The 18,548-nt window shown below is 38.1% G+C and overlaps 1 protein-coding gene across 2 annotated transcripts in view; it reads left to right on the forward strand.

Moving 5' to 3' along the window:
- TXNDC16 (thioredoxin domain containing 16) overlaps positions 1 to 18,548 on the forward strand; it is a 92,411-nt gene that overhangs the window by 67,991 nt on the left and 5,872 nt on the right. For both annotated transcript variants that reach the window (XM_070419632.1, XM_070419640.1), the window contains 4 exons: positions 6,356 to 6,440; positions 8,325 to 8,463; positions 13,334 to 13,494; positions 16,826 to 17,016. In XM_070419632.1, the coding sequence (XP_070275733.1) occupies positions 6,356 to 6,440; positions 8,325 to 8,463; positions 13,334 to 13,494; positions 16,826 to 17,016 (576 nt within the window). The remainder of the gene's footprint in view (positions 1 to 6,355; positions 6,441 to 8,324; positions 8,464 to 13,333; positions 13,495 to 16,825; positions 17,017 to 18,548) is intronic.

Raw genomic sequence — 18,548 nt, forward strand, 5'->3', positions numbered from 1 at the left:
TTTGTACTTCTTCAGGAAAATGTCTATTCAAGTACTATGCCCAGTTTTAATTGGTTAGTGGTTGTTGAGTTGCAGGAGTTCTTTATATATTCTGTTTATTAACTCCTTATCACACACATGATTAACAAATATTTTTCTCTCATCCATGAGTTGCCTTTTCACTCTGGATTGTGTCCTTTGATTTTTTTTCTTTTAAAAATGTTTTTAACTGTTTAGATATTTCCCTGCATGAAATGAGGTTAGAGGCCAACTATTTGTCTAAGTAGTTAACACTGTTTTCCTCTTTTTTGATTCTACCACTCCTTTTTGTGATTCTACCATTAGCATATTAAATTCACATCTATATGTCTGTTTAAATGTTTTTTATTTTTTCACTTTACTTATTGATACTTAATCTATTAGTTTTTAATATATGTTGGGTTAATTTAAAATACATGATTGAGTCAAGTCTCTTATTTGTCTTTTTTATATATATTTTTTGCATATTGACTCTTTCAGGTGAACATTGGCCATTTACACATATTGTCTATACTTATTTGAATGTCTATTGCTTGTTTTATGCTTCATTGGTATTTCGTTGTTGTTGTTGTTGTTAACCCAAGTATATTTTTTTCCATTGATTTTTAAAAAGTGGAAGGGAGGGATGAGGGAGAGGCAGAAAGGGAGAGGGGGAGAGAGAGAGAGAGAGAGAGAGAGAGAGAGAGAGAGAGAGAGAGGAAGAGGGGGGGAGGGGGTGGGGAGGGGGAGAAGGAGAGAAGGGAGAAGGGAGAAGGGAGAAAGAAGAAAAGAAAGAAGAAGAGAGGGAGAGAAAGAAAAAGAAACATTGATGTGAGAGAGACACATTGATTAGTTGCCTCCCACAAATGACACACACACACACACACACACACACACACACACACACACGCACACACACACGTCAAGGACTGGGAACAAACGTGCAACCCCAGGTGGTATGCCCTTGACCTGACCAGGAATCCAACCCACGACTCTTAGACCCTTCTGTGCAGAGGCTGATGCTCTACCACTGAACCACACAGGCCAGGGTTTTGGTATTTTGTTATTTTTTCCTATACGTTGTATACTACTTTTGGTTTTATTTTTCCCAAGGGTAAAGGAGATATTTAAAACAAAAACAACTCATATTGGAATCTATCAAATTAACAACCATTTCTCTGATTTTGGGAATATTCCTCTTACGGCAGTTGAGGATGTTTTTAATTTCTTCTATGGTCCTTTTCTCTATATGAGCCTTTTTGCTCTCATATTATAGGCTCATATTATCATTATTGGTAAGCTCTTTTCCCTTGATATATTTCTCTTTCAGAAATCTTTTCCATCTCAACATATCATTATGAATATTTTCAAACATATAGCAAAGTTGAAAGAATTCTACAGTGAACAATGATATACCTGGCCATTTAGATTCTACCATTAGCATTTAACTACACTTGCTTTAACATATACTTGTGTATCTATCAATCCCTCCACCCATCAATTAATTGATCTTATTTTTGATGCATTTCAAATTAATGCTTTTGCATTCAGCTTTGACATAGTGCTTACATAAATTAATTTTACTTATATAGGTCTATAAAGTGTCAGATTATAGAGTTCTTTTAATATCAAAATTTCTCTATTCTTAAACTCCTACTCTTCATTTTTTGCTCCATAGGAATGTGTTTTTCAGTAACTTTTAAAGGAAGGGTACACATTGGGAACTTTTTCTAACCAATAGTATTGCTTAGAATGTTATTCTCTGCCTTTGCATATGGATAGCCACTTGACTGGGTAATAAAATCCTTAGCTTTAGTGTTTTCATCACATACTCTTACCATTTATCTGGAGAACCCCCCCCTTCTTATTTTCCTTTTGTTTAAGATGTATTTTAAATTATGAATGAAATCTTTTAAAGATATTTGTATGGGAAGAAGATTCCTATGTTTATCATTATATTTGTATATAATAGATATTATTAATTACTTATTAAATTTTTATTTCTAAACATTTCTTTTTAAAAATTTAAATACATATTTTATTTTACTTTTTCTATCACCATTTATTCCCCATAATTTCTTCCACTGCCTCCCACACCCTTCCCCCCTGCAATCACTACACTGTTGTCAATGTCCATGAGTCCTTTTTCTTTTTTTTCTTTTTTGTTGTCAATGTCCATGAGTTCTTTTTCTTTTTTGCTCAATCCTTCCATGCCTGACCCCTCCCCCTAGCTGTCAGCCTGCTCTCTTATGTGTGAGTTTGTCACTCTTTTGCTTGTTAGTTCAGTTTCTGTTTAGTACTTAATCCCCTCCAGTTTGTCTTCAAATTCTTTTATTTTTATTTTTTTAATGTTTTTATTGATTTTTTTAGGGAGAGAGAGGAAGGGAGAGCAAGAGAAGATAGAAACATCAATGATGAGAGAGAATAATTGATAGGTTGCCTCCTACATGCCCCTTACTAGGATCAAGCTCATAAACTGGGCATGTGCCCTGACGGGGAATTGAACCAGCAAACTCTTAGTGCATGGGACGATGCTCAGTCCACTGAGCCATGCAGACCAGGCTGTCTTCAAATTCTTTTAAATTAAAAGCTGAAGAACTTACTACAAATAATAAGAATGTTAATGTGTGCTCTGAGCCTAACATCTTAGAAGCAAAATCCTAGAGGTCATAGCTTTTTAAAAAATATATTTTTATTTCAGAAAGGAAGGGAGAGGAAAAGTGAGATAAAAACATCAATGATGAGAGAGAATCATTGAACGCTGCCTCCTGCACACCCCCTACTGGGGGTTGGGCCCGCAACCCAGTCATGTGCCCTTGACTGGAATCGAACCCAGGACCCTTCAGTCCACAGGCTGACACTCTATCCACTGAGCCATACTAGCTAGGGCAAGGGCATAGCTTTTTAATTTGTGTTTTCTTTATGAAAAATTGTGAAGTGAATGAGTCTGTGCTTTACTCGTTTGTCTTTCCCTTTCTAATGTTTTTGCTCCCACTGTTCACTTTATCTTCTATCTACCTCAGGTGCCTGCTGCCTGGACTTCTTCATTTATTACTCACACTGGACCTCCTTCCAAAAAAAGAATAAGCCTTCAGATAATAAAAAGCACAAATACAATAAAATCATTAAAACAGGAATAGAGTTAAGCAATAAAACAGTAGGGATAATTGAGTAGACCATTTAGAAAACACTGCAGCTCATCATAAAACTTAACCCTCAACAATCTGGTAGCAACCAGAAACAGAAAGGTGAAATTTTGCCATCTTATCCAGTTAGGATATTGACTCACTCATAGAGAAAACTTTTTCTTGATTGTAAATGCTGAGATCAGTATAAGGAACAATGTACTTGATTGTATTTCTGTACAAATGATAATATAATTTACATGTAATTATATCTCAAAAAAAGTCAAAAGTATAATGTTAAATTATATACAGGTAGTTCTGGTGTACCAGAATGATGTAATCTGGATATGATGCTTTTTAAAATTTACTATTTCACTGGCTTGATTATTCCCAGCCTTTCCAGTCAGGTATTAGTTCTACTTCTTTATGTATTTTTGTTTGTCTGTTTATATTTTGCAGACATTCCCATGATAGTTGCTAGACTTTCAACATCTGTGGAATGAGAAAATGTATAACAATAAAAGGCTATTGTTTACATTTTATGTACATTTGTATTTTATTCAGAAAAGCTAACTACTGGCATTTATTGAGCACTAATTTTGTATCAGATATTAATTTATTGTTTATATAGATTCCGATCATTTGAAGACTAAAATGTTAATTCCATGAGGGCTAAAATTTGTTTTGTCCCAGGTGTATGGTATATGCCAGTCCCTCTCCTGGAAAGTTATTATTTTTAACTTTGTAGTAAATAAGTATCTGATGGGGGATATAATTAAAAACTTTGTAAATGGCCTATTTCTCATAATTTTGCACTTCAGTTTTACAATTGAAAGAGTTATTACTATGATGATCGCCAAGTGGAAAAGTTCTAACTCCATTATTCTTTTTACATTTATTAGCTGTAAGAGCTTTCCTTTCTCATTTGTCTGTTTATCAGTGTGGACACCTGAGTTCTTATTTTATTCAGTGGGTTATGATCAGTTACTATCATTAGTTTGCTCAAATTTGGTCAGTGGGAACCCTTTCAATCTGACTCCTATGTGTTTCTGATATGTTCATTATTCTTTGAATATGTCCTTTTGACACAAGATGTTCCCAGCCCCACTCCTGGAATTAGTCGTTTCTCCAAGAAGTCCAGGTTCCTTTTAACACTTGGGTTGCGGGGAAACGAGTTAAGTCGGCTCGCGTGAATTGTGCGTACTCCGCGGGAGCCGTCTTAAACTCGGTTCATATAGATTTGTGGTGGAGTGCGGGAAACGTGTAAACTCGGGCCGATTGTAACTGCGTATTACCAAATATTTCATTTCAATCGAACCCATACTTCAAAAGATATAGGCATTTTAACGCGCCATCTTATATTTTGGCGGGAAATTCACCCGCAACCCAAGTGTTAATGGGACATTGAATTTAGAAACTAAGATCTAGGGGTTAGGAGTGCTTTTAGTTAATGTTTAGTGTTCTTGTTTATTAACTCTTGCTGACAGGGTTATATATGCATATGTATATATGTATATATTTGTGTATGTAAATAAAACCAGTAAAATGTAATAGTGGAAAAAAGCAGTATTACTAAATTAATGTATCTATTCTATGCAATTAAAATATGTTTATAGTTAACACCTAAATATTGTAGGTCACCATAATATTACATCTCAAAAATATTAATAGTGGCTAAAACTTTTTATTTAGATAGCTGATTATTTCCTTACTAGAGGCCCGTTGCACGAAGAGATTCATGCAGTAGGCCTTCCCTTCCCCTGGCTGCCGGCACTGGTTTTCCTCCGGCACCCGGGACCCAGGCCTTCGCTCCGGACAGAACCTTCAGTCTTCGTGGCTCTGGCCGGGGCCTTCAGTCTTCGCTCCGCCACTTTGCCCCTATGTATGCAAATTAACCGCTATCTTTGTTGGGTTAATTTGCATACTCTCCTGGTTGGCTGGTGAGCGTAGCAGAGGGATGGCTAATTTACATGTTTGTCTATTATTAGGTAAGATATTTGGGGTTGCCATATATCTGACATATGTGCAGTTTTCACCAAGGAGGGGAATATGCTAGTTACTAGCTTAGTTTTCTTATGAATCTTTTCTACTTTGGTGTAGCACAGGCTAAAAAAATATTTTCATGGATTACCAATTTCTTATTAGAATCATGATTATAAATGAGCTTTCAATGCTGCCTACTGGTTGACTGGGCCATTCTAGTAAGTTAGCTTTCCTACAGACCATACTTCTCATTCTTGTGGAAAATATGTATCCTTTTTTAACGAAAATAATCTTATGGTTACCCAGTGTTAACAGTATTGATGCTCACACCCTGAATATAGTGCTGTATGCTAAGGTACAGATCTTTTGGGTTCAGCATGCCCAGACAGCTAGGTGCTTTATGACTCAAACCTTCCATCGTTGTTTTTGTATTTGAACTACTATGATCCTTTCATGCAGCAAGCTGGGCTATCATTTGGCCTCCATGTGACAAGAATATGTCATTTATATAAGTTCACCTTTGTTCTATTCTCATTAGTCTGCAACTATTAATTCAGACTTGCTTTTTGGTTATTTGGTAATTAGCACAATCCAGAACATACTATTATTTATGCAAATGCATTCAGAAATCTATAGACATAATAATTTTAATTTTGAATATCTGTATTCTAACAAATGAGAAAAAAACTGTTACACAAATTAATCAAAGTTCAAAAGTAACAAAAACACATTATAGAAAATAAAAAAGAAGACATAAATCCTTCCTAATTGCAGAACCCTAACACAGACGTTCTAGGGAACTAGAATTTCCAGTCTTCTGTTCTTGTCTATACAGATAGCTGCTTTTAGATTTTGTGATTATAATGTGTATATCATTTCACATACCAGCTTCTCTTTCCAAGCTCCATACAAGAAAGTTGTCTCCATTTATCCTGCCTTAGAAATAAATTTTAAAAAGCAACAAATATTTATTCAGTAAATGTGTATGATTAGAGTGATGTAAATCTTATAAATTTAGAGTACATTTGTTTAGGGAACCATAGTTGTATTACATCAATTTATATTTCTGTCATAATCAAATATCAAAAGACACAGACTTATTTTAAAACTACTATGTTATATAAGATCTACACTTAAATATTTATTATAATTAATTAATAACAAAGTACTCTCTATAAATCTCTTCATCTTTTGAGTAGCACACATAATTTTAAAGATTTCTTTTTTTGGTCTTGTCTGTGTATTTTTAGCACAAGAAGATTTCACTGAAGCAGGAAAGTACCTAAAAGGATATGTTACCACTGGAATTTATTCTGAAGAAGATGTTTTGATACTGTAAGTTTATTGGTCTTCTAATTTTAGGAAGGAAGAAGTTTGCAAAATAATATATTGCTTGTCTTTACATAGTTGACAAAGAAAATAGGGCAGAAACATTACAAGTTTTAATTTTCTTCTAGGAAGATCTGGGAAGTACCATGTGGCTATTTAGGATTTTTAGATATTCTTTTACATTCAGCTAGTGCCCCCACAGGAGCAACCTTGGATTCATATTACTTCATCTTCCTATAAAAAGTGTTCTCTTTGGGTCTGTAGTTTTAAAAAATATATATGTTTATTTAATTTATTTTTTTTTTAAATGCATGCATTTAAAAAATATATTTTTATTGAGTTCAGAGAGGAAGGGAGGAGAGAGAAATAGAAACATCAATGATGAAAGAGAATCACTGATTGGCTGCTTCCTGCACGCACCCTATTGGGGATCAAGCCCACAATCTGGGCATGTGTCCTGACCAGTGAGTTGGTGCATGGGCTGATTCTCCACCACTGAACCACACCAGCCGGGCTATTACCTGCAGTTTTGATTTTTGGATTGTTGGATTTTGCGGGGGTACTTCTGGAGTGTTTGGGTTTTGATTTGCCATATATATAAAAATCAAAGTTTTTTCAGATTTTGCCCAGAGTTTTAACTGATGCAACTATACCTGATAGTTCTACTTAATTTTAAGTTAACTGCTACCATACACTTAATTAGTATTTTTTTAAAGCCACTTAAGTTGCTTTATTTGTAGAATTTGGGTCTCCTGTGAACTACCAAATATTTCAGTTGCTGCAGAATGAAGGACAACTGAAAATTTGGAGATGATCACATTCTGCAAAATGGCTCATTTTCAGGTGCAAGTGGAGTTGACCTCAGGAGTTTGTCTTTCTTACCTTCTGACTATAATATTCCTAATTGTTATTTCTGAGCTTAAATCTTTTATGCTGAACTGGTGACATATACTCTTAATGATCAAGCTCCTGTTCTATCCATGAAATCAGTAATTTAAAAAAAATACTGTATTCTAGATTTTTAGGAAATATGAGACCTAGTCACCTGACACATGGACAACCGCCCACTTTTCTGCTATCTTTGTGCATTTAATAATGGTCCAAATAACTAAATCAGTCATTTTCAGGGTGTGTTTTGTTTATAACCCAACTGGTTAACTAAGAGGGTTTTGCAGATAATCTGAAGGCTGGCCTCTCTACCAATGTGTATATTAATCTAATGCCTGTATTTTATTCTTACAGGAGTTTTTTTACATGATATAAATGTGACTATATCACTGGTAATTTCACACAAAGCATTTTTTCCTATTTAATTTAGTGATTTACTTAGCAAAAGTAGTGGCAGGAGGGAGCAGATTTGGGCTCTGTTACAGCAGAGACAGACCGTGTCTGGAGAACCTCAGTTTGAATCCTCTCTCCGCTATTTATCACCCTCCGAGTACTGGTTTCCTCTTCTGGAAGCTGGGGTTAACAGTGGCTGCTTTATAGGGCTGTTCTAAGGGTTAAATGAAAACTTAACTAAAAGCATCTGGTGTAGTGCCTGCAGACAGTAGATTTCTAATAAATGCCCATCTCCTTGCTCAGCAGTATGGTGAGGAGTCCAGAAAGTTTGAGAGCTATTCAATGTGTTCCTAATCCTGTTTAGACATTTTCTTGATGGATAAGTTCTCTACGAAAAAAAATCTGGGCAGATTATTATCTGTTGCTTTCTTTCAATCTTGGTCGTCAAGGCTACAGAAGATAAATTTGTCTATAAATTGAGTTATTATTTCCTTGGTAGTAGGACTTCCCATTTGCTGCCTTCCACTGTGACTCCTTGGCCTCATTGTTTATGTTTTTGATGACTTGCTATTATTTAGTTGAAATTTTTAAGTATATATTTCTCCATAGGTCAAATAAATATGCTGCAACTCTTCCAGCCCTGCTGCTTGCCAGACACAAAGAAAGCCTAGTAGAGAGCATTCCATTGGCCAACACCCATGCGCAAGAAATAGTTCAAATAATAACAAATGCATTACTGGAAACATTTGTGAGTATATTTTATAGTAAGGATGTTATTTGAAATAGGGATATCTAGATGAGTTAAAGGTAGTTTATTTTAATACGTGATTTTCCAGCTTTTATTGGCATATGGCATGATGTTTGTGACAGAGGATTCATTGGGTTGCTGTTTTATTGTTCACTCATTATGCATGAAGCTTCTCTAGTCCACTGCCAAAAGTTTCCATGTCTTTGGATTATTTTTTTATTTCTGAGGCCAGTGTGGCTGATGGCCAGTTGAAGTACTTAATCTAGGCTGGAACTTGGTATAAAGCACATGGATTCCAGAGAATCAGACTGCTTAACTTCAAATCCTTGGCTTGATTACTTACTGGCAGTGTGTTAACTTCTCAGTGTCTCAGTGTAAAATGTAGGTGATAGTAGCAACTGCAGAACATTACTGTAAAGACTAAATGAGATTATTTGTGTTCAGTGTTTGGACCCTGGTAGACATTCAACAAATGTTAGCTGACTTTTTTTTTTTTAAATTCCAGAGTGGGAGGAAGGGGAAGAGAGAGAGACAGAGACAGATGTCGATGTGAGAAACATTGATTGGCTGCCTCCCATATGCACCCCGATTGAGGATTAAACCTGCAACCTGGGTTTGTGCCCTGACCAGGAATTGAAACCACCACCTTTTGGTGTACAGGAAGATGCTCCAACCAACTGAGCCACACTGGCCAGCACTAGCTGATATTTTTATTCTTTATACAGTTTTAGAACAAAATATTGACTTATGAAAGGCCTTTTTCAATGCTTTGTATAATAGTGGATTCAGGGGCACAAAATATGTAATACACGATTCTTGATTTCAGTTGTTTTTCTTTTATATTAAACACTAGAGGCTCAGTGCACAAAATTTGTGGGGGGGGGGGGTCCCTCAGCCCGGCCTGCACCCTCTCCAATCCGGGACCCCTTGGGGGACATCCCTCTCACAATCCGAGACTGCTGGCTCCTAACCGCTTACCTGCCTGCCTGCCAGATCACCCCTAATCCCTCTGCCTGCCTGATCGCCCCTAACTGCTCCCCTGCCAGCCTGATCACTCCCTAACTGCTCCCCTGCTGGCCTGATCGCCCCCTAACTGCTCTCCTGCCAGTCTGATCCTCCCCTAACTGCTCCCCTGCTGGCCTGATCACCCCTAACCACCTCTGCCTCGGCCCCGGCTACTGTGGCTTTGTCCGGAAGGACATCCGGAAGATGGTCTAATTAGCATATTACCCTTTTATTAGTATAGATAGCTAGATTATTATAAATGTATGCTTTTCTATCATTATAAAGTGACATAAGGAACACTTTTATCAGCTATAAATACTGAACAGATAATCTTGTTTTTATGTTGTTGTGATGATCTAAATGACTACATTTTAAGTTCAAATAAATGACCATAGTCTTAATTATTAAATCTTTTTGTCACATTGGTTCTGTTCCCTCACTACTCTCCCCAAATTAAAGTTACAGGTTATAATGAATCAAATTATTAATATTTTCAGGATGTGGTTTCCTAAATTATTTACTGAAGTAATAGTTTTGTCTTTAATAACATGATATTAAGTAAATATATACATATATATTTAAGATGACCCAAACTCATCCTGCACATTTTCTACCAGAGACATGGAATCATCTATTTCTTTCTTTTTTTCCAAAATATGTTTTGATTGATTTCAGAGAGAGGAAGGGAGAGGGAGAAAGAGAAATAGAAACATTAATTATGAGAGAGAATCATTGATCCGCTGCCTCCTACAAGCCCCCTACTGGGGATTGAGCCCTCAACCCAGGCATGTGCCCCAACCGAGAATCAAACTGTGACCTTCAGGTTCATGGGTTGATGCTCAACCACTGAGCCACACCAGCTGGGCTATATATTTCTTTAGCAAATACACAGTGCAATATTGCTGGAATTATTATAAGCCTTTAACTATTTTTTCCAGATAATACAGAAAACTATAATGAAGAAATTTAGAATCGACCTCTTTAACCAAGTTTAAATTTGGGAATATATATCCGAAGTTTAAAAAATTTCCATGTGTATATATGTGTTTCATCAAGAAATAAAGATAGGCATATTGGTTTTTTAATATCTGCATAATATTCTGTTGTACTAGAACACTAATTAGTTTTCTATAGATGAATATTTAAGTTGTCTTTAGTTTGTTTTGTTTTACTCAGAGTCCATCTTTATAGATAACCTTTCTGTGTTTCCATGATATACACTTATGGTAAATTCATAGAGTTTTAGTTGCTGTTCCAAAGGGTAGACACATTTTTAAGGCTCCTGATACTTATTCCTGTTTTGCCCAACAGAAGATTTGTATCATTTTACTCTTTTTTGCCTACCTGATAAGTAAAAATTAGTATCAATTTTATTCGTTAAGATTATAATTTTTAAGGCTGAGAAACTTAGGACAAACTTAACTATTAAAATATGTTTATAGTTTATGCAAACATGATAAGCGTTGTGGCGTTGTTCAAATTTGCAATGTTTTGGTTTGCAGTGTTCTAAATACTGAACAGCTATAATAAAAATTATTTTGCTTTTAGTTTATGGTGTTTCTGTAAATGAAAAATCTCTCAAGTGGTTATTAACCCTTTGAGTGCCAACCAATAACCTAGGAACTATGCTAAAATTGCCAAGGCATTTTTGCTGATTTTACAGCAGTTTAGGAAAAAAATTATGAATCGCAAGTAAATGAAGTTACATATTCAAAAACTTAAGGAAACCTTTACTACATTGACATATTTAGCAATATCATCATCACTAATAAAAGCAGACTTACAACTGGACGCCATTTCGAAGCTTTGATAGCGCTCCCGGCACTTTTGGCGAAAGACAGGAGGAGCACGATCGCACTCCCAGGCACTCTAGGGGTTAAATTTCCTAAAGTTGTTCCATGTTGGAGGTTTAAGTCTAGAGCATGTAGTGACTGCAATGCTCAGCTAGCAGCAAATTCCTCTCCTGGTCTGCCCTTAAGTACTAGAAAGACTTTGATTCCTTCATCTGGATAGGAAGGAGGAGTAGATGACCAGATGGTAGATATTTTTAATACGGCATAAAATTTTTATTTTAGTGAACCTGATGGCAAAGTAGCCTAGGTAAATAATGCCCCCAAATAAAATACATGATCCTGTATAATAAAGAGGTAATATGCAAATTAACCCTCACGCCCCCACAAGATGGCTGCCTAGGACCAGGCCAGCAGGGGGGTTAGTGAGGGAAGATCAAACGACTGAACAGCAGGCTGTGTGAGCGACCAGGCTGGTGGGGGTCCGTGAGGGGCGACCAGGCTGACGTGGGTGCAGTTGGGGGCAACCAGGCCAGCGGGGGGGGGGGGGGGGGGCAGTTGGGAGCGACCAGGCCAGCAAAGGGAGGCAATTGGGGATGACCTGGCTGGCAGCAGAGGGCAGTTAGGGGTGACCAGGCCAGCAGGGGTAGGGGGGGCAGTTAGGAGTGATCAGGACGGCACACAGAGGCAGTGAGGGGTGATCAGGCCAGCAAGGGGGCAGTTAGGGGTGACCAGGCAGGCAGGCAGGTGAGTGATTAGGAGCCAGCAGTCCAGGATTGTGAGAGGGATGTCCGACTGCTAGTTTAGGACTGATCCTGGGCCTAAACCGCCAGTCGGACATCCCCAAAGAGCCCTGGATTGGAGAGGGTGCAGGCTGGGCTGAGGGGACCCCTGCCCCCCCCCTGCACGAATTTTGTGCACCAGGCCTCTAATAACTATATAAGCAATGATATATCCCACACTTTCACACTTAGATACCTTAAGTTCTTTTTATGCTTTTACTATGAATAAGAATACCAGAACCCACACAATTATAGCCTCTTACATACTCAGATAGGTAAAGGTCACCTTCCAATGACCACATTTGATGACCTTTTCTGTTTCTCCTTAGCTTCTCAGCAGCAATCAGAACTTTGTATAAGAGAAAGAGGGGGGCTAGAAGGGTAGAGAGGGGTGGGGAAAAACATAAAACTGTTAACTATGCCATTCCTTTTAAAAATTTGTTCTTTTCCTTTGGCTTTTACAATTCAGTCCTCTCCAGATACTCCTTCAACTCTCTGGCCACTCTAGAATTACATCCTCAATGCTTTCTTCTTCTTTTGTTGTGTTCTATTTTGGGAAATTTTATTCATGACCATAATTTTTTTTCCTCAATCCTTCCCCCATCCTGAGCTGTCTGCCTGCTCTCTATCTATGAGTCTGTTTCTATTTTGTTTGTTAGTTCAGTTTGCTTATTAGATTCCACATATGAGTGAAATCATATGGTACTTTTCTTTCTGACTGGCTAAGTTCACTTAAAATAATGCTCTCCAGGTCCATCCATGCTGTCGCAGGGATAAGATTTTATTCTTTTTTTACAGCAGAGTAGTATTCCATTGTGTAAACGTACAGCTTTTTTATTATTTTAATTATGCTAAAATCCATAATATTGAAACACAGTAAGATTTTTATTTTAAATAATCACAAATGTTAAAAGATTATGTCTTTAAAACTCAGCTTAGATTTTTTCAAAAATTTTGTGTTTGATAAAAATACAAGTTTTGTTTGTCATGAGTACATTATCTACTCTGGTCTAATTCTTAGCATAAGAAATAATTTGACATATAAAACAGGATGCTCCTTTAAGTTCATTTATTTTCAAATTCTGTTAGTAGTTTTATTTTAAAAATAACTTTAAGATAAAATTGGCTTAAAAAACACTCCTGAGATTTCTAGTTATTAGTCAGTATAGTAAATCACTTAAATGGTAATATGCTTGAATTACATTTTACAAACTAAAACTGCAGGAACGACTTGGACAGTATTTTTTATTGTATGCATCATCATTCCCCTTGTTCTTTTTTTTTTTTTAATAGCCGGAAATCACTGTGGAAAACCTTCCCACTTATTTAAGGCTTCAGAAACCATTACTTATTTTATTCAGTGATGGCATCATAAACCCTCAGTATCAAAAGGCAATGCTGACACTGGTAAAAGAGAAACACCTGGATTCAGTTATCCCTTGTTGGTTAAATCTGTAAGTATATTTTTAACTTTTAATATGTAAAAGGTAAAGAAAGTATAATTACTACATTTTCCTTAGGAAATGAAACTCTCTAAACCAGCCGTGGGCAAACTACGGCCCGCGGGCCGGATCCGGCCCGTTTGAAATGAATAAAACTAAAAAAAAAAAAGACCTTATGCTTTTATGTAATGATGTTTACTTTGAATTTATATTAGTTCACACAAACACTCCATCCATGCTTTTGTTCCGGCCCTCTGGTCCAGTTTAAGAACCCATTATGGCCCTCGAGTCAAAAAGTTTGCCCACCCCTGCTCTAAACTCTACCTTTGAAGTTAATACTTTGGGACCAATGTACATGTCATTGTGATATTTTAATAACTAAACTCTCTCAGATGATCTAAAATGACCTTCTTTCAGATTGAATTCTGTTCTACAATAGTTTTTTTCTCTGTGGTTTTTTCCAACCTTATTGAGGTATAATAGACAAATACATTGTAAGATACTTAAAGTTACATTGTGATATGTATGTATTGTGAAAAGATTCTTCCATCTAGTTAATTCTCACATCCATCACCTCACCTATTTACACACACACGCACACAAACACATTGGGGGAGGGATAAGAACAAATTTAAGTTTAATCTCCTAGAAAATTTCAATTATACAATATAGTGTTATCAGTTATAGTCCCCACGTTGTACATTAGAGCTTCAGACCATATTACAGCTGAATGTTTGTACCCTTTTACCAACCTCTTCCTATTTTCCTCAACTCTCAGTCTCTGGCAATCACTTCTCTTCTGTTTCTAAGGGTTTGACTTTTTTGTTTTGTGTTTTTTTTTAGATTCCTCATGTAATTGATTCTGTGCAGTATTTGTCTTTGCCTGACTTATTTCACTTGGCATAATGCCCTCAAGCTCCATCCATGTTGTAGCAAATGGCAGGATTTCCTTCTTTCTCATGGCTGAATAATATTCTGTGTGTGTGTGTGTGTCTGTATACACACACACACAGACACACACACACACACATACACACATACTAGGGGCCCAGTGCATGAATTCGTGCACTTTGAAAGGAACTGTGGGCCGCAAGGCTGTGGTGGGCACAGGGGCAGATCTCGGCCCATCCTCCGCGCCCCTGCCCGGCCTCTCCTGCCACGGCCCCCAGTACCCTGTCTGCTAGCAGCCCTGCTCCTGCTGCTCCCATGTGCTAACGGTACTGGCCCTGCTCACACCCGCTGACAGCGCAGAGTGATTGGGGCCAGTGCCAGCAGTGGGTGTGAGCAGGGCTGGCGCCGGCAGTGGGTGCGAGTGGCAGCTACAGCGCTGGTAGCGGGTGTGTGTGGGACTGTCGCCAGCAGTAGGTGCGAGAGGCAGCTGCTGGCCCCAATTGCCCCTCAGGAGCTGGGGGAGGTGGAGAAGCCCTGAGGGGCAATCGGGGCCAACAGCCACAGCTTGCACCCACTGATGGCGCCGATCGATAGGGGCTGACGCCAGCAGCAGGTGTGAGCGCCAGGCGGGAGCAAAGAACTTTCAGTAACTACCGGAGGCTCGCCCGAATGACAGCAACAGGTGTCCTGCCTTGGTCTGGCGCCCCTGCTCATCTGCTCCACCATCCTGCCATGGTTGACGCCCACCATATTCCGCGCATGCCCCCTGGTGGTCAGCGCACATCATAGCAGCTGGTTGTTCAGTTGTTCGATTATTCCACCATTTGGTCTATTTGCATATTAGGGATATATATATATATATACACACACACACACACACACACACACACACACACACAGTCATATACCACATTTTATTCATAATGTTGCAATGAATATGAGGATGCAGATATCTCTTTGACATCCTGTTTTTATTTTTTATACATACCTAGAACTGGGATTGCTGGATCATATGCTAGTCCTATTTTTAATTATTTGAGGAACCATCATATTGTTTGCTATTGCACCAATTTACTTTCCTACCAACAGTGCACAAGGACTCCCTTTTCTCTGTATCCTCACCAACACTTGTAATCTCTTGTCTTTTTTGTAATAGCCATTCTAACGGGTGGCAGGTGATAAATAGCTCATGGTTTTGATTTGCATTTTCCTGGTGATTAGTGATGCTAAGCATCTTTTCATGTACCTTTTGGCCTTTATATGTCTTCTTTGCAAAAATGTTTCATTAATTCTTCTGGCCATTTTAAAATCGGGTATTTTTGTTGTTGAGTTTTATGAGTTCTTCAATTATTTTGGATCCTTTATCAGATGTGATTTGCCAATATTTTCTCCTATTCTGAAAGTTGCCATTTCATTTTGTTGGTTTCTTTTGCTGTGCAGAAGCTTTTTAGTTTGATGTAGTCCCACTTGTTTATTTTTGCTTTTGTCAGACAATAAATTTTTAAAAGTAGTAATTTTTCTGATTTTAAAAGTAATGTCCCTTGAGAAAATTTCGGCAAATACAGAAAAATAAACAGATATTTTGGCATTTTCCTTCAGTTTCTGTTTTTGTACTTCTCTATTTTTGAAATGCAGCCTAAATGTTATAGAAAGTTTTCAGTGTATTTCCTGGTATGTGTTCTAGATGTATGGACTGTGTTACATGAAGTATTTTTATATAGTTTACATATTCTAATATACACACTGTTCTTCAAATTCATCAGATGAAAGACATTTTATTTTTGACTTATTTGAAAATTACAAGAATGGGGCAGTGTACATTTTTTGCTGTTGAAGAGTTCTCAAACAGTACAACCTACTGCATGAGACAGAATTTTTCAGGTACCTGTAGGTATCTCAGAGTAAAATTGTATTTCCCATAATGTGGAATGTGCAGTATTAGGAAAACTAGGTATCTTAAACTTATGGTTTCCTTCTGTGAACATAATTTAAAAGATAATTTTAGTTTGAAGTTAATCTTTTCTCCTTGTTCCCCAAGAAGACAATTTTATTTGGAAAAAGAAGTATGTATTATAAGTATCTTGTTATTTTGTAGTTTGTAACCATTTAATTTTTGAACTGACATGTGATCAGATACTTGGCTAAACTTGGAAGGAACCTATTGATAATAAGCTGAAATTGTTAAGCCTTTGGACTGTGTCTGTTTTTCATTAAAGCTCTCATTGGTTGCCTTTTTTCCTCCTAAGAGAAACACAGTGCCCATCTTAAAAGAAACTTTTTAAGACTCATTACTAATAACATGCTTATAGACCTCATAGTTGTTAGGACATCTTTTCATAAAATAAACTTACTGGCTTGAAACTATATTTAAAGGTTAATGTTCTACAAACTATTCATTATTTTGTTATAGAAAGAAATTTTAATTAGCATGTTCAATTGCTTTCTTTCGTAGAAAGAACACTCCTGTGGGGAGAGGAATCTTGCAGGTGTATTTTGAAGTTCTACCTCCCCTTCCTCTTCTTGTTGTGGTGAATCTGCATTCAGGTGGCCAAGTATTTGCATTTCCTTCAGATCAAGCTATAACTGAGCAAAACCTTTTGTTGTGGCTTAAGAAATTAGAAGCTGGTCTAGAAAGTCATATCAGTAAGTTTTCTCTTTTGTTTAATACACACCATTATGTATTTTGTTTCATAGATTTTTAAACTTGAACGATAGTTAAGGAATACTGGAATTAGTTGAATTGTAAATGTTTATAAGTATTCTAAATATTAATTTGCTGATAGCATGGGACAATCTCCTATGTGACAGGTATTAATACTCACAGAAAATAAGTACCATTGTATTAAATCTACACTAATAAAAGAGAAACATGGTAATTAGCGTACGACCGCTACCCTTTTCATTGGCTAATCAGTGAGTATATGCAAATTAATTGTCAGCCAAGATGGCGGCAGGCAGCCAGGCAGCTGAGAACAGGATGCTTGGTTGCCCCAGCGATAGAGAAAACCAAGGTTCCCGCCTGCAGCTGCGGGGCTCTGAGCTCCTGAAGCAACAGCTCCAAAAGATACAATGTTTCAAGTAGAAGCTAAAAGATGGCGGTTAATCTGCAAACTCAGGTTCCAAGCGGTAGAGCGAAGCCAAATAGCCCTGAAGCCGCAGAGCAGAGAGGCCTCACTGCCCAGGGATCAGCGGAGCCGAGAGACCTCCCGGCCCCTGGATCAGCGGAGCCCAGAGGCCTCCCGGCCGCCTGGATCAGTGGAGCCGAGAGGCCTCCCAGCCCCGGGATCAGCGGAGCCTGATGGAAGCCCTGTGTGTTTATGCACCCTGGGGGTGCAGAGGTCCTGTCCTAGGCAGAGGCCTATGGTGAAATTTTCGACTCTGAGAAGCAGCCTATGGGCTGGAAGGCAGCTCCCCTGACCTCAGTGCTGGAGAAGACGATTAAGCAGAAAACTAAAGAAACCAATTTTACATCATTTCCCAGGTGGAGAACAGTTGGCATGTAAGCCCCTGACCAGTGCCCAGCCTCTCCTCTGTCAGTCTATCTCACTCTTAGGTACCATGTTCTTTGTTCTGTCTTAACTGCAACTCATTTTTAAACTAGATTGCTTTTAAAAGAAGACTAAATAAAGTTTCCCTTAAGTTATTTAGGGGGTGCTGGGGCTGCTGGGGGCCTGATAGAAGACACAAACACGCAACAGGTGGCCTGTACCCAGCAGCTCCAAGGCCGGCCACCTTGGTGCTGGGGCTGCTGGGGGTATCAGAGACACAAACCGGCAGGCCTGGCACCCAGCAGACCCGAGGCCTTTGTGGCAGCACTAAGGAGCAGCAAGCCAAGTGGTAGGAAGCAGCAAGCAGCTGGGCAGTAACAAGGGAGGGGTCCCGGACTGCAAGAGGGCACATGCTGGGCTAAGGGACCCCCCACCCATCCCCAGTGCACGAATTTCGTGCACCGGGCCTCTAGTTTAGTAATAATAGCTAACATTTATGGAATGCTTACTAGGTGTCTAGCACAATGCTGAGTTATTCACATGCATTATCTCATTTAATTCTCACAAGAGTCACATAAAGTAGTAGTGCTTGTAGAAAAGTTAAGGAACTAGTTAAAAGTCATATAATTAACTAGTAAATGAGGAAGCTTGGATTCCAACCTGTCTCTTTTTTATTCCAGAGCCAGA

The sequence above is a fragment of the Myotis yumanensis genome, unplaced genomic scaffold (genome assembly GCF_028538775.1).
Source record: "Myotis yumanensis isolate MYYU_CA2020_CCGP unplaced genomic scaffold, mMyoYum1.0.hap1 SCAF_1, whole genome shotgun sequence".
Taxonomy (NCBI): Eukaryota; Metazoa; Chordata; class Mammalia; order Chiroptera; family Vespertilionidae; genus Myotis; species Myotis yumanensis.